Source organism: Chrysemys picta, chromosome 14 (assembly GCF_011386835.1).
Source record: "Chrysemys picta bellii isolate R12L10 chromosome 14, ASM1138683v2, whole genome shotgun sequence".
Lineage (NCBI taxonomy): Eukaryota > Metazoa > Chordata > Testudines > Emydidae > Chrysemys > Chrysemys picta.
In genome coordinates, this window is record NC_088804.1 from 43070201 (window position 1) to 43084301 (window position 14101).

General features: G+C 61.7%; 1 protein-coding gene across 1 annotated transcript in view; it reads left to right on the plus strand.

The window, feature by feature from the left end:
- The window catches only part of WWP2 (WW domain containing E3 ubiquitin protein ligase 2), an 83578-nt gene that overhangs the window by 58730 nt on the left and 10747 nt on the right, over nucleotides 1-14101 (plus strand). The window contains 7 exon segments of the mRNA XM_065567679.1: nucleotides 2417-2591; nucleotides 6813-6867; nucleotides 11879-11960; nucleotides 12756-12884; nucleotides 13336-13414; nucleotides 13553-13624; nucleotides 13774-13862. Coding sequence (XP_065423751.1) covers nucleotides 2417-2591; nucleotides 6813-6867; nucleotides 11879-11960; nucleotides 12756-12884; nucleotides 13336-13414; nucleotides 13553-13624; nucleotides 13774-13862 — 681 coding nt within the window.

The window sequence follows — 14101 nt, forward strand, 5'->3', positions numbered from 1 at the left end:
AAGCCAAATCATTGTTCTTCCCTTGGCTGCATTTAGACCGGAGTGATCCTAATCAGTGAATGTACTTTAAAAGCCAGCGTGCAGGGTGAATGTGAAATAAGGCCTTTCCCACGTCGCTTCCATACCCCTCATCTCTCCTACTTACATACATCACCTCCTGCTAAAACTGGACCTCTGCAGCCCTCCCTGCTGCCCTGTGGTCTTGTCTGAGCTCCTAGACTACTCTGAGTTTAGACAGGCCCTTAGATGGGTGGGAACCCTCCCAGAAAACCCCTGGTGGTGGTTGTGATGCGGTAGGGGGCTTCCCATGACCCAGTTCCCCAGCATGGCGCTGGCTGGTGCTGTGGACCTGGGTGGGGAGAGGGAGGGAGAAACCTACGGAATCACCAGTGTCACTTTCTTTAGCACCTGGGCTCTCCTTGGACAGCTCCTGTCCTCCAACTACTCAGCAGCACTACCTGGCTTAACAGGACATCTGCAAAGAGGCACCATGGCTCCCGTCAGTCTCGTGTCCCGTGGTGCTGAAGTCGTCCTATCCAAAGGAATCCGTTCCCCGTGGAGTGAAGGTTCCAGTCTGATTGAGACTAGAGCTGCCATGTAAAGCCAGCAGCACTGGCCCCTCAGCGGGGAGGAGAAGCAGTGTTTGAAATGAGATTGCAGTGGTAGGACTCAGTGCAAAGTCTTGGTCCTGCCGGGACACGCTCGACCACCACAGCTCTTGTAATCCAATTCCCCCAGAACGGCTCTGGACTCCTTTCTTGCCTGTGAGTTTGGAGACCAGTAACCCCTGAAATGCTGCCGCGAGCCAAAGCCTAGCCCATAGCGCATCCTCTGTGAATGCACTGTGCCCTCTGCTCATCCCGGCACCTCAGACGGCTTCTGTCCTGCGGGTGTCGGAGGCAACTAAGCAACCCGCTGCAGTGGCAGGTGGGGGTACCATAACCCCTGGGGCCCGTCTCTGACACCCCACGGGGAGGGGTTTGTTCCACTCCCAGCTGCTCCAAAGCAGCACGGCGAGAAGCTCGGTACCAGTGGGACGCTGTGCGAGCCAGCTCTGCAAGGCACAGAAACGCCACCATCTGCTTGGGCCTTGCTGCTCACTGAGTCTGGCTCCAAAGGCTCCACCAGCGCCTCTCTCATCACCAGCCTCTCAAGACTTTCGGGGCAGCCTGTGCCTGGGGTGGGGCAGCCCTCTCGGCAGCGGGGCTGCACTCCTGGCCACTGAGTGTCTATTCTCCCCCGGCAGGACTGAGTAATTGCTCTCCCTTGGGTCTAGCAGCAGGAATGGAAGCTGAGTCTCCGGCCTTGAAGCCTCAGTTCTAGTGGTTCTCTGGGTCTGCTTTGGTGCCAGCCGGGATGGGCTTGAACGCTCACCCCTAAGGCCCTCGCAGTAAGAGAACTTGTGTGTCTAGGACACACGCCGTCCCTTTCAGCCTGAGAAGAGTTTTTTCCTCATGGGGCTTCTCTAGCACCTTGGGATAATCCTTCCCCATGGCTTTGTGGCCCTGTTGACAGGGACCTCCTCCTATTCCTTGGTAGGCTGGGTGATGGCCTGGCTGTGAGTGGCCCATGAAGGGCTGTAAGACTGGCGGATGGCCTGGCTGCCCATCTGACAGTTGTGAAGGTTCATTTCCTAGGAAGGAAGGTAGGTATGTTCCACTGACATTCCTGGTCTCTGAGTTACCAAGTAACCATGGTAAGTCGTGGCCAAGAATCATTGTCAGCCATGAGACTGGGTGCTGCCCCAGGCTGAACCCCTCATGGGGTAACCACAGACAGTATCTAGGAGCTTGGAAAGCAGAACAGCATCTAACATCTTCTGGTGCCTTGGACCCAGCAGCAAGGGCACCATTTCTCTGCTAGCAAGGGAGCTTTACGTTCTTTCTTTGGCTTTTAAACATCTCCATCATCCTCCATCCCTCTGACCTGCCATGTTTGTTCCATCCACGTGTTGCCCTCCAGTTCTCTCTCCAGTGCCCCTTGGGGGACCCCCTGCACTAGGAGCACCACCCAAGGCTCATTACGAATGCTGCTTCCGCGGCCCAGGGTTGAGCAGTCAGGCTCTGTGTGATGACGGCAGCGCGGGTTTGATTTGCTGTCGTGAACTGCGCTGTGAGATCACAGACCGTGCGGGCTCATCCCACGGCTGGGAGCAGGGAGATCTGCCTCCCTTTCTTTGCAGCCACGCAGTGGAGCACTCTGGAAGCTACCAGTTTGCTAGGCTGAGCCCTGGGGAAAACCACAAGCATCTGCGGAGCACCCTGACTAGCACATGCCAACGGGTTAGCCAGCCGTGCTAACGGACAGTCAGCTAAGGTGGTAGTGTGTGAGCGAGTGGGTGTCGGGGCGAGCGGAGGGTCTGTACGGGGGATGGCGATTACCGTCGGTAATGCCGTCCTGTCTGCGGTGTTTCCAGCTGGGAGAAGCGAGTGGACCCCCGGGGCAGGTATTACTATGTGGATCACAACACCAGGACCACCACTTGGCAGCGTCCCACAGCGGAGTATGTGAGGAACTACGAGCAGTGGCAGACGCAGCGAAACCAGCTCCAAGGGGCCATGCAGCAGTTCAGCCAAAGATTCCTGTACCAGGTAAGGGAAGTCGACATCTCCTCTTAAGGGGTCAGACGGGTGGGACCGTGGAGCAGTTTTCATCGGCCCTCCCTGAGCAGCGTGTGCGGAATCCAGGCCCTGCTCAGGGATGTTGGCTGTAGTTGTGGAATGATGAGTGAGGGTCTGTCAGACCTGCTAACCAGCGAAGGTGACGTGGGACCCAAACAGCCTCCAGGGTCTCCAGTGACAATACAGCCTTCTCCAGCTACGGCTTGCTAGGACCCTTCCCCACACTGCAGTCTGCCCGTTGTATTGGGCACTTCTCCAGGCACTTACCAGTCCCTTCTAGTTCCAGAGCCCAGCACTCCTCAGAGGGCCTCTCCAGCTGACTCACAGCCACTGCCCTCATGTGCTGTATCCCTGATCCGCTCCGTTCCAGAGGACAAGAACTGCAGGAACTTCAGAGCAAGGGGTTGGAGCAGCTGGGAAGATCCCACAAACACCTCTGCTGCCTCCAAGGCAGGGAGCCAAGAAACCCTGAGGGAACTGGCGTTCCCTCTTTAAAGAGATCCCTAGAACTGTCAGCCTGGAAGGGACCTGGAGAGGACATCTAGCCCAGCCCCCTGCGCTGAGGCAGGGCCAAGTGAACCTAGCCTGTCCCTGACAGCTGTTTGTCCAGCCTGCTCTTAGAAACCAGCCCATGGAAGGCTGTTCCAGAGCGTCGCTGCCCTTAGTTAGAAAGTTTCTGCTAATATCCAGCCTAATGATTCATGTTGTCCTGAGCAGAGGCAGCAGGAAATGACCTCAGGCCCTCTCCCCCGGGATGGGGGGGAGACTAGCATGGCAGAGAAACTTGCTTTCTCCGTCGACTCCTCTGTGAGTCCCTGGGGCCTTCTCTGGAGTGTCCTGGAGCTGTCCCTGGTGGGATGGCTGCAGGTCTCTGCTGGGTGCCATGCAGAGCTCAGGCCGTTCTGGGAACTGGATCCGTGGCAGGAGAGAGGTGCTCAGAGCCCATCCGGGCCTGACTTTTCCAGCTAAGGCTGTTCCATCCGGGAACCTGTGTTCAGCTGATGGCGTGGCTGGGCTCGGGCAGTGAGGTCACACTGTGTCCCGGGAGACTGGAACGATCAATTCCGAAGCAAGGTAATACACGGGCGGCTCCCCTTCCTGGGGGCTCAGGCAGTGGCTGCTGGGGTGAGGCCAAAGGCCCCCAGGGCTAAGCGCTCTGCCCAGCAGGTGACTCCTGCTGTCCCTGCCTCTTTCCTTGGGCTTGAGCTGGCCGAAATGGCCACGTCTCCTTGGTGGGGGATGGAGAGCTCTCCCCTCGCCCCTGGGGGGATGCAGCTGCTGAGCGCAGAGTCTGGGCTCTGGCAGCTCCTATCCCCTTTGAGCAGGACCCTCCCTGCTTGGCTCAAGAGCTGGAATTCCAACTTCAGTGTCAGCGAGGGACTGGCTGGAGACATCTGTGGTGAGGAGACTCTCTGGACGGGCCAGTCAGTCCCCAAACCCACCCTCCAGCCCTGCTGAGCACCCGTGACCACAGCTGACTCTGCACTTGTGCAGATCAGGCCTAGGTCAGCAGCTGGCAGGCCGCAGACTTAGCCAGTGGAGTCATCAGGCCTGTGCGCTGACCTTTACCCAGGACGCCTCTGCCCCCCAGTGCAAGGACCTCCAACCACTCCCCTGTCAAACAGCCCCTGGCTGAGTCCTGGATCTTACAGGAGGCCTCAGCCCTGGGCAGCGCTGCTCTCCCGGGGCTCCACAGGGGTGTGATTGTGGGAAGATGCGTGAGCCTCTCCCGGTTCCTGTGTCCACTGCTCCAAGCCCTCCGGTCTGCTCCGATGACACGTGTGCGTGGGCCTGCTGTCCTTGCCAGGAGCAGCGGAGAGCTCACGGGTGTGAGCATGGGGTCGGTGGGAAAACAGCCCCTTCCCCCCCAAGCGAGAGCTCCTGGGTGATGAACTGCTCTTCCCCACGGAGGGAGCCAGGAGGCTGAGCAGTCCAGAGCTATAGAAATGCCCCGTGCAGCTGGCCATGGCCCCTGCATCCAACTCGTGGTGTGCTTGCAGTGTTAGAGCGCGGAGCAACCTGCCTTCCCTGCTCTCAGCTCTTCCTTCCCTTCCAAGCCTGGCCCTCCCTTTCCTTCAGCGAGCTTGCTGGGCTGCCGCAGGCTTCGCTGCCCTCCACGTGCCCATCGCTCTCATCCAGGGCTGGCAGCGCTGGCTCCCAAGCGCTGAGTGGGGAGGGGAGTCCGTCAGTCCAGAGCATTGCCTGGGTTCTGAGCGTGAGCCCCCGAGCCACTGCGTTGCAGCCAGGCCAGCGCTTTGTGATACAGCCCGGCCGGGCGCTGGGCAGGGCGGAGGGGACTTCACTTCATCAGGCTAAATCTGGAAGGGATGATCCTTTTGCTTCCAACGCTGCTGCCAGGAGTGTTGGCTGCTGCTCAGCTCCCATCTCCAGAGGGCCTTTGGCTTGAGCCCTCCTGGGCCTGCCTGCCTGTGTGGCAGGAGAGGCAGCTGGGCTAGGCTGGCGTTACTTAGTCATGCGGGTGGCCCAGGTTTCTCGGTATCGCTGGCCTCTGTCTAGGGCAGCATTTCTGGGCTTCTCCGCCCGGCAGCATGGATGGGGACAGGGCTGTGTCCAGAAGCTGCTCTCTCGTGCTCGGCTGCCTGGCCCTGCCCTGGGGATTTTCCGTGGGCTCCTGCCCTTGGCAGTCTTGGAGCATTTGCTGTGCTGATTTAACTGGGCACCATGTTACTTTTCCCTTATGCTTCTGTGTTGCCCCTGGGAGCTGTTAGCAGCCTGGCCATTCCCCCTCGCTGCACATGTGTGGGCACTGTGGGAGCAGCGCGGGGGCTGGCTCCTGCAGCTTTAGGCTTCGCTCGTGTCGCGCTGCCATGTTTGTTCAAATCCGTTATTTTTAGGTCCCAGTGAGGTGATACCGCCGGACGTGACTCGGCTGGCTCTCTGGCAGGCTGCTCTGTGCGTCTGTCTGAGCAGGGAGGGGCAGCTGAGACAGCCCACCGCATGAGCCAGGATTTCTCAGCATGGCCATGGCCTGCTCACCCCAGTCCCTGCTTGGCAGATTGTGTGTGGGGAGAAGGGGCCTTGACTGCCGCGGGTTCTGTTTGTTCCCAATCCCGTGTCCTGTCTCACCCCACCGGGATTTCACATGGCCCCTCAGGTTCACCTGCACCCTCTGACACAAGGGCAGTTCGGTTGGCAGGCAGACGGAGATGCCGCGTGCCTCGACCACGGGGCTCTAGGCAGCCCTGTGGCTGGGAGTGGAAGCTGTGTGTGGACGTCCGTCATTTCCCCGTGGGGCGGGGAAGGGGTTGGCAGTGCCATGGTGTTTCCCTGAGCCCCGGTCAGGTTTCTGTGCATGGCGCGCTGCTCCCTTCCTCAAACCAGTCCGCTCCGGATCCGGGGCCTGCCTCGCAACGTGAGCCCCCAACGCCCACACTTTAATGAAAAGGCCGTTTTAGTAACAATATGTTTCTTATTTAATGCTGAAAGTGTATGCTGAGCCCCCCACTCTCCTGAATCCTGGCCTGTTTGGTCTGGCGGACCATCCCCAGGAGACCTCCCAGCAAAGCCGGGGAGGGGGGTTAATCTAAACAGTGCCAGGCCAGCAGCCCCCAGTCCAGGCTGCTCCGCTCGCCCTGAGCCAGAATAAAGGTGCTTTGTGCAGTGGACCTGTTGGGGGTGGGGACGTGCAGGGGGCTCAGGGAGACGCCTGTCTGCGCAGGCATGAATGTTTCCTCAGTTGGAGTGCATCTCGCACGCTGCCGCTCGCTTTCACAGCCCGCTGCGAAGGGGGAGGCGGGGGAGGCTGCAGGCTGAGCCAGGAAGCGCTGGGCGTGGACAGGGCTTGTGGGAATGATTTCATTGGAAAGGCCTGCGCTATTTTTTCCCCTCTTGTGTGTGGTTCTTGGAGAAGGTTGGAGGTGTAACTGTGGTGGTGATATCAGTCGCCTGGGCCAGCAGGAGCAGAGCGGCCGTGCACAGCTGGATGTTCCAGCAAGCCCCGCTCCTCTCTCCCATGGCCCCTGCGCCTGCTGCCCCGGCCGTGGCTTAGCGTGGGCATTTTTCACCCCGAGCGTGCAAGTTGTTTTTAGCTCCTTAGCAGTAGGCTGTTTCCCTGCTGAGAGTTGGGGTTGAGAGGAGAGCGGGGAGCCTGCCCCCACTTCCCTGCTCATCTCACTCCCGGCTCTTGATAATCTCTGTGTTTTGTATTTTTACCCCCTCTGCTGTCTCCAGTCGTCCGGCGCCCCGTCTGACAATGATCCTCTGGGCCCCCTTCCTCCCGGCTGGGGTAAGTACCAAGCCTTCTCCCCTGCTCTCTCACTTCTGCTGCTCACCTGGCACCACCCCCACTCCATCGCTAGGGCTTGAACCCTTCCTGTGCCGTCCGTCCCTTCCGGCAGCACCTTTCCGCTGGCTGCTCTTGGGGGGCAGAACCTGTGTTCTTGAGGACTCGTTCCCTCTGCGTTACTGGCGGGGTGTGTGAGCATAGGGAAGATGACCATGTCCCACCGTCCAAGCTGCCTGTGGGGTGGATCTGCCAGATATCCACCCCAGCCTGGACTTTAAATCCAGCATTGAGTCCAGAGGTGCCCAGCTCTCTGGGTTTGCTCCCTGTTGACTAAACCCAGCAGCGTCTATGATTGTTGCCTGGACTCGAGGAGGGGTTGGAGAGGTTGGCTCTCTCTGCCGGGGTCAGCTCCCCCGTTGCATTTGGGAATGGGAGGAAAGGCTCCGCCACGGGGGAAGGCCTCCCGCTGATGGGGTCCAGCAGGAAGTCTACATTGGGAATTTGCTGTGGTCTGTTCTCGGTGCCATTGCTTTCCACTGGGCTCCACCAGGCACCTGCCTTTTTCATGTCACATCTGAACCAAATGACGCTAGCCCAGAGCGAGGTGGGTTGTGGGTAATGCGGGGATGGGACAGCCACTTAGCGTGTGCCCAGGGGAGGATCCCGTGGTACCGGAGTGCTGCTGAGATTCTGGGGGATGATGGGCACGGAGGGGGGACATGGAAGATCCCAGGAGCGCTGGGCCGGTTTGAAATGGGGTTTCTGAGCCAGGGTGTGGGGCAGAGAGAGCCCCGTGTACGCAAGGGGGTGCCCTGGGGGCGCTGCTAGGACAGGGCAGCCTGTACAAGATGTCCCCCCCCACTTCTCAGGTAACAGCTCCGCTGGGCGATTGCTCCAGCTGGGCTGAAACCTGGGGGGGCGGGAATCACCCCCCCACCCCCAGGGAATAATCAAGTTTTTTTGGGGGGGGGGTTTATGAAGCCAGGACCATGGGGCTGCAGAGGGAATGGGAGCCATTGCGCGCGTTTGCTGGCAGGCGCCGTTACCACCGTATTCACTCAGCGGGAGGGTTTTGCAAACCTCAGTGAGGATGGAGACACAGTACAAAGGTGACTAGAGATGTGGACAAAGGCCAGGGGCTCTAATAACCCACCCCGCAGCAGCTGGCTGGGCGGACGGCCTGGGTAGGTGTGCTGCCCCCAGGGAGCGACATGGAGACCTGGGGCTGGACATGCAGATGTGGCTGGGGAGCGTCTGGGTCCGAGGCCCGTGAGCGGCGTAGGGAGATTGGAGCAGGGCTGCAGGGGCTGGAGGAGGGGTTAACAGCCTGTGACGGGACTGCTGCTGGCAGCAGCTGTTTTCCTATCTTGACACCAGGGAAACTGTCAACAGCTACTTGGGGTGTGAGCCCCGGGCGGGGGGACCATAGAGTGTGCGCCAGGGAGAGGCCAGAGGGTGAAGCAGAAGGAAGATGCAGGGTGGCTATCGGACCAGCATCCTGACAGCCAGATGCACCGGGCTGTCAAGGGGGCAAGGTGGAAACCCAGCTGCTTGAGTCATTTAATACTGTCCTGGGCAAGACCCCTGGCAGGAGCCCGGCCCTGACCCTAGTGGGTGAGATGGACCTAATAGAGCTTCCCCGTCCCTGACAGCTGAAATCCCTATACCCTGCTGGCTCGCGTCTTCTCTGAGGGAGCCCTCTTTAATTCCGTGCGTAGTACAAGCAGGCAGGGGGGGGTGGACTGTGGGGGGGGGGGGGGGTGACCTGGCTCAGATGTGGGCTGGGTGACCCCAGGGCCCCGGGGGGGTGTGTGTGACCTGGCTCAGATGTGGGCTGGGTGACCCCAGGGCCCTGGGGGGTGACCTGGCTCAGATGTGGGCTGGGTGACCCCAGGGCCCCGGGGGTGTGTGTGTGTGACCTGGCTCAGATGTGGGCTGGGTGACCCCAGGGCCCTGGGGGGGGGTGTGTGACCTGGCTCAGATGTGGGCTGGGTGACCCCAGGGCCCTGGGGGGTGTGTGACCTGGCTCAGATGTGGGCTGGGTGACCCCAGGGCCCTGGGGGGTGACCTGGCTCAGATGTGGGCTGGGTGACCCCAGGGCCCTGGGGGGTGTGTGACCTGGCTCAGATGTGGGCTGGGTGACCCCAGGGCCCCGGGGGGGTGTGTGTGACCTGGCTCAGATGTGGGCTGGGTGACCCCAGGGCCCTGGGGGGTGACCTGGCTCAGATGTGGGCTGGGTGACCCCAGGGCCCCGGGGGTGTGTGTGTGTGACCTGGCTCAGATGTGGGCTGGGTGACCCCAGGGCCCCGGGGGGGGGTGTGTGACCTGGCTCAGATGTGGGCTGGGTGACCCCAGGGCCCTGGGGGGTGTGTGACCTGGCTCAGATGTGGGCTGGGTGACCCCAGGGCCCTGGGGGGTGACCTGGCTCAGATGTGGGCTGGGTGACCCCAGGGCCCTGGGGGGTGACCTGGCTCAGATGTGGGCTGGGTGACCCCAGGGCCCTGGGTGGGGGGGTGACCTGGCTCAGATGTGGGCTGGGTGACCCCAGGGCCCCGGGGGTGTGTGTGTGACCTGGCTCAGATGTGGGCTGGGTGACTCCAGGGCCCCGGGGTGGTGGCCCGGCTGCGCGGGGCCATGGAGGAGCTGACAGTCCAAGGGAGAGTCCAGCCAGCGCTGCTGCATGCAGGCGGCTCAGGGCAGCGCTGGCTCTGTCAGGTTTCTGGGTGCTGCTCCCTGCAGCCGCTGCGGTGCTTGGGCCCTGTGCAGGAGGGGCATTGGCCTGGGTCACTCGAGGGCTTCCAGCAACTCTCCGCTTGTAGCACTAGCCCGAAGTAAGGCCCCTGTGAGTGGAGCAGGGGCTGTGGGCAGGAGCTGGCTCCCAGGTGCTCTCAACCACCAGCCCCGGCCTAACTGGCTCCCTGCCCCCTGCTTCTGGCCCTGATTTATTTCCAATAACCTTGTGGTCTCAGTGAGGAGAGTCTGGCATGTCCTGGGCTGCTCTGTGCATCCGGCTGAGAGCGCAGTCCAGCCAAAGCCTGCAGCGTGGGAGCAAACACATGAGCTGCCTGAACGTCCAGGCGGGAAGGGGGAAGGGAGCCTGCTTCCAATTAGCGGTACAGCCTGAGCCACCCTCCAGGAGGTGCCTGGGACTCCCGGGAGCGTCCTGCTTCCCCAGCTCAGCCTCTGGAGGAGGGGAGCTCCCAGGAGTGGGAGGTGAGCAGGGCCACACGCTCAGCGTGCTGCCGCTCCAGCAGCAGGGCAAATGCCGCGCCTGGGGAAACTCTGCTCCTCCCTGTAGTCTGTGCAGGAGCAGGCAGGGCTGGTGGCTCACAATAGGGCCAGTGCCTTGGGGGTGCCCGCGGGCAGGGCCTCCGTGCAGCGTGGCTAGGGGCAGGGGTACTGGGAGCCTGCGCAGCTGTGTGGGGTGTGCGTGTCTGTGTGTATCGGGAGGCGGTTGTGTCTGGCTAGGCCAGTGCGTGTGTCTGGGTCTAGAGGAGAGGCAAAGTGATGACAAGGGGTGTGTGTGAAGGGAGGGGTGTACCTGGAGTATACGTACATATAGAGTGTACGGAGGGCTCAGGAAAGCTGTACATGGAGAGCTGTTTGTTTGGGCGGGAGAGGGTGTCTCGGTGTGTACATGGATAGGCTGTTGGTTTGTGAACTCTAGGGGAGCGTCTGTGTGTTAGGGAGTAGGGGTGTGTGTGTGTGTGTGTATGTGTGTAAAGTGGGTGTGGGGAAGGCATGTGTGGTGCATGTGGCGGGTGTGTATTGGGGGAGACCTGTGCATACACTGGGAGTTTAAGGGGCGGGTGTATAAAGTGGATGTTTCTGAGGGAGGTGTGTTTTTGATGAGCGGGTTGTGCATGCAGTGGAGGGGTGTGGGAGGTGTGTGCATGTGATGGGTGGAAGGGGCATGAATGGGGTGCCTGCAGCAGGGGAATGGATGGGGGAGGCCTGTGAGGGGGTGCATGCAGTGGGGGAGGGATGTGGGTGGAGGAGAGGGGTGCATATGCAGCGCATGCAGCTGGGGGGGGGAACGTGTGTGAGGGGTGTGCATGCGGCCAGGGGGAGGCATACGGGGGGGGGGCAGGGGTGTGTATGTGGCTCATGCAGCTGGGGGGGTAACATGTGTGAGGGGTGTGCATGCGGCCAGGGGGAGGCATACGGGGGAGGGGCGGGGGTGTGTATGTGGCTCATGCAGCGGGAAGGGGAAGGGGTGTGAGGGGTGTGCATGTGGCCGGGGGGAGGGATACAGGTGGGGGGGCAGGGGTATGTATGCGGCACATGCAGCGGGGGCTGGGAGGCGTGTGCACACCCATGTGGCAGGACAAGGCTAGTTACAGCACTCTTCCCAGAAGCTGCCCATCCTGTATCTCTGCGTCTCTGTGCCCCGGCCCGGCCCGGCCCGGCCCGGCCCAGAGTGCGCAGGGTGTTGAGCTCTGTGACGGGTGCCAGAGTCCGTGGAGTGTGGGCGGGGACCCTGCTTTGCGGGACGTCGTGAGTAGTTGCTGCTGTTCCTTCTCATGCTCCATTTACCCCAGCCTTAGACCAAAGATTTTTCCTAGAGCCGGGCTGCGGGGCAGGGGAATGCCATCCCTTTGCAAGGAGCGGGGGCCCCAGAAGCACTGGCCCCAGGTGATCCCCAGCTCCTGGAGAGCTGAGAGTTACAAAAGGCCCTTTCCAGCTTCCAGCCTGTCTGGTGTGCACTGTGCCCCGGGTGTGATTGCAGTGCGTGGAGATGTACCTGCTAGCTCTGACCTCGCTAGCCTCGGTGCGGCTGTACCAGCCCTGGTCGTCTCGGGCATAGCTAGCCCACACTGCAGCCATGTGGCTGCATTGTCACTGCAGGTATCAGGTTTGTCTACACGTGCTGCAGCCACATCCTTGACTGCAGCGTCGCCATTCCCTGAAAGGCTTGAGGCCAGCGCGTGCTCCCCCTGGGCTAGTGCAGAGCCGCGCGAGTGGGCCGGAGGGGGCAGGGTAACACTCTCTCTCCCTCTTTCTCTCTCAGAAAAGAGACAGGACAACGGGCGAGTGTATTACGTGAACCACAACACACGGACCACCCAGTGGGAGGATCCTCGCACGCAGGGGTAGGGCGCCACCTTTGCTTGGCTAGGTCACGCTCTGGCGAGTGGGCCCCTAACCACAACAGAGCTTTGTGCTAGTAACCCCGCGTCTGAGAGCTCAGGACAGGGCTCCGGAGCAGTCCTGCAAACAGACACAGTGGAAAAGGCATCAAGTGCCAGGAACTGCAGCAAGGCAGTGCCCAAGCAGGGGTGGGGGCACGCTGGTTTCCCCTGGGAATCTTGTCTGAGACCATCTGCCAGGCCCCAGACTAGGAGGCAGCCACAGCCCAGGCCCCCACACAAGGGGAACACTCTGGGCTGGTTTGGGCAGGAGGAGGCACTTCCATGTAGGCCCCCTGAGGTTCCTGCCCCCTCCTACCGCATGGCTCTGTGCTCGGGTTCCCTCCCCACGCTGGGCCAGTGCAGCCAGAGCGAGTCCTGGGGGTGTCCCTGCGGTGGCTGGGGGTGCTGTGCTGTGCTCCCCATTGGGCACGTCTCCTGGGAGACGGCTGAGTGCAGCGTTAGCCGGAGTCCGTCTCCTGGGCTGAGGTCACACGGTGCAGGGCTCCTGGCCCAGGGCTGAACCAGGTCCCCGCCAGTCCTGCAGCATGGAAGGGCTTCCTGGGAGCCAGGACAGAGCTGCAGCTACAAGGAGACTCCTGGGGCTTAGGGGAGTGGCACACGGCGTGAGGGGCTGGGGGCCAGGAGCTGCACTTGTTCCCAGCCTAGGGGGTGCCGGAGCAGGCCATGCCAGGGAAACGGGACCCTCTTGCCCCCAGTGTGCCACGTGTCCAGGAATCTTTTCCTTGTGCCGGGCAGGATGATCCAGGAGCCGGCCCTACCGCCTGGCTGGGAGATGAAATACACCAGCGAGGGGGTGCGCTACTTTGTGGATCACAACACTCGCACCACCACCTTCAAAGACCCCCGTCCCGGCTTTGAGTCTGGGTAAGGAGCTTCCTGCCAGGGCCCCATCTCCTGTCACTGCCACGTGCTGCCGGGCAGCTCACGCCCGGGCTAGGAGCTGGGTCCTCCGCTCTGCCTGTGGTTGGCTCTGTAGCCTTAAGCCACGCCCACTTCCCCCATCAGGAGGGGCGAGGCTCTCATGAGGCGCTGGGAAGATGCCAAGTGCCGCTGTTAGTGCGGGACCCTGTGCACCTGCAGCGTGGCCTGGGGCCACTGGGTCAATGGCTGGTGGTTGTGCCTCCCCAATACCCTTGGGCTGCTGGGCGCGCTCACGCTGGGCTGCTGTTCCCCCAGTGCCCAGCTGTGCAACGGCTGGCCAGGCCCAGCCACGGAGCAGGTGGTGGCTGCTGTATTGTGGGGGAGCTCTCCTGGCTGGGGCTGGGGCACGGCTCCCGGAGGTTCTCAGCCAAGGCCCATGTGTTTGCTCCTGTAGGAATAAGCAGGGGGGTTCCCCTGGGGCTTACGACCGAAGCTTTCGCTGGAAATATCACCAGTTCCGCTTCCTGTGTCACGTGAGTACTGGGGAGCGGGGCACGGGGGTCAGGACAGCCTCTCGCTCAGCCAAGCTGGGGGCTGGAAAGGGTGCGGGCGGCTCACTGGGAGGGCAGAGCTGTGCTGACTCTGAGCCCAGTCCCTGTGTTTGGTTCCAGTCGAACGCGCTGCCCAGCCACGTGAAGATCAGCGTTTCCCGGCAGACGCTCTTCGAGGACTCCTTCCAGCAGGTGAGTCCCTGCGCAGGGAGGGCCACAGGCAGAGCAGGGCTCTCTGAAGGGCGCCGTGTAAGAGGGCATCAGGGATGCAGGAGCCGGGCTGGCCCTGGATATCAGGGCAGCCCCTGTGGGTGACATGGCCCATCTCTTCCCCCTCGTAGATTATGAACATGAAGCCCTATGATCTGCGGCGCAGGCTGTACATCATCATGCGCGGTGAGGAGGGGCTGGACTATGGCGGCATTGCGAGGTGAGTCCTGCTGAGCGAACGGGGCAGCCTGCCGGGAATGCCCTTCATGGGGCCCAGGGAGAGGCTTGGGGCTTTCACAGGGCAGAGCTCGGGCGCGTGTTCCTCTCCCAGGGCCCTGCTCAGCACCTGCTGCCACAGAGAAGCCCAGGGCACGTCCTGCTGGGTTTGAATGAGAAATGGCCTGAATCCTGTGTGCACCACAGTAACAAAACCGAGCAAGAGGGCCCCCCTCCGGGCTC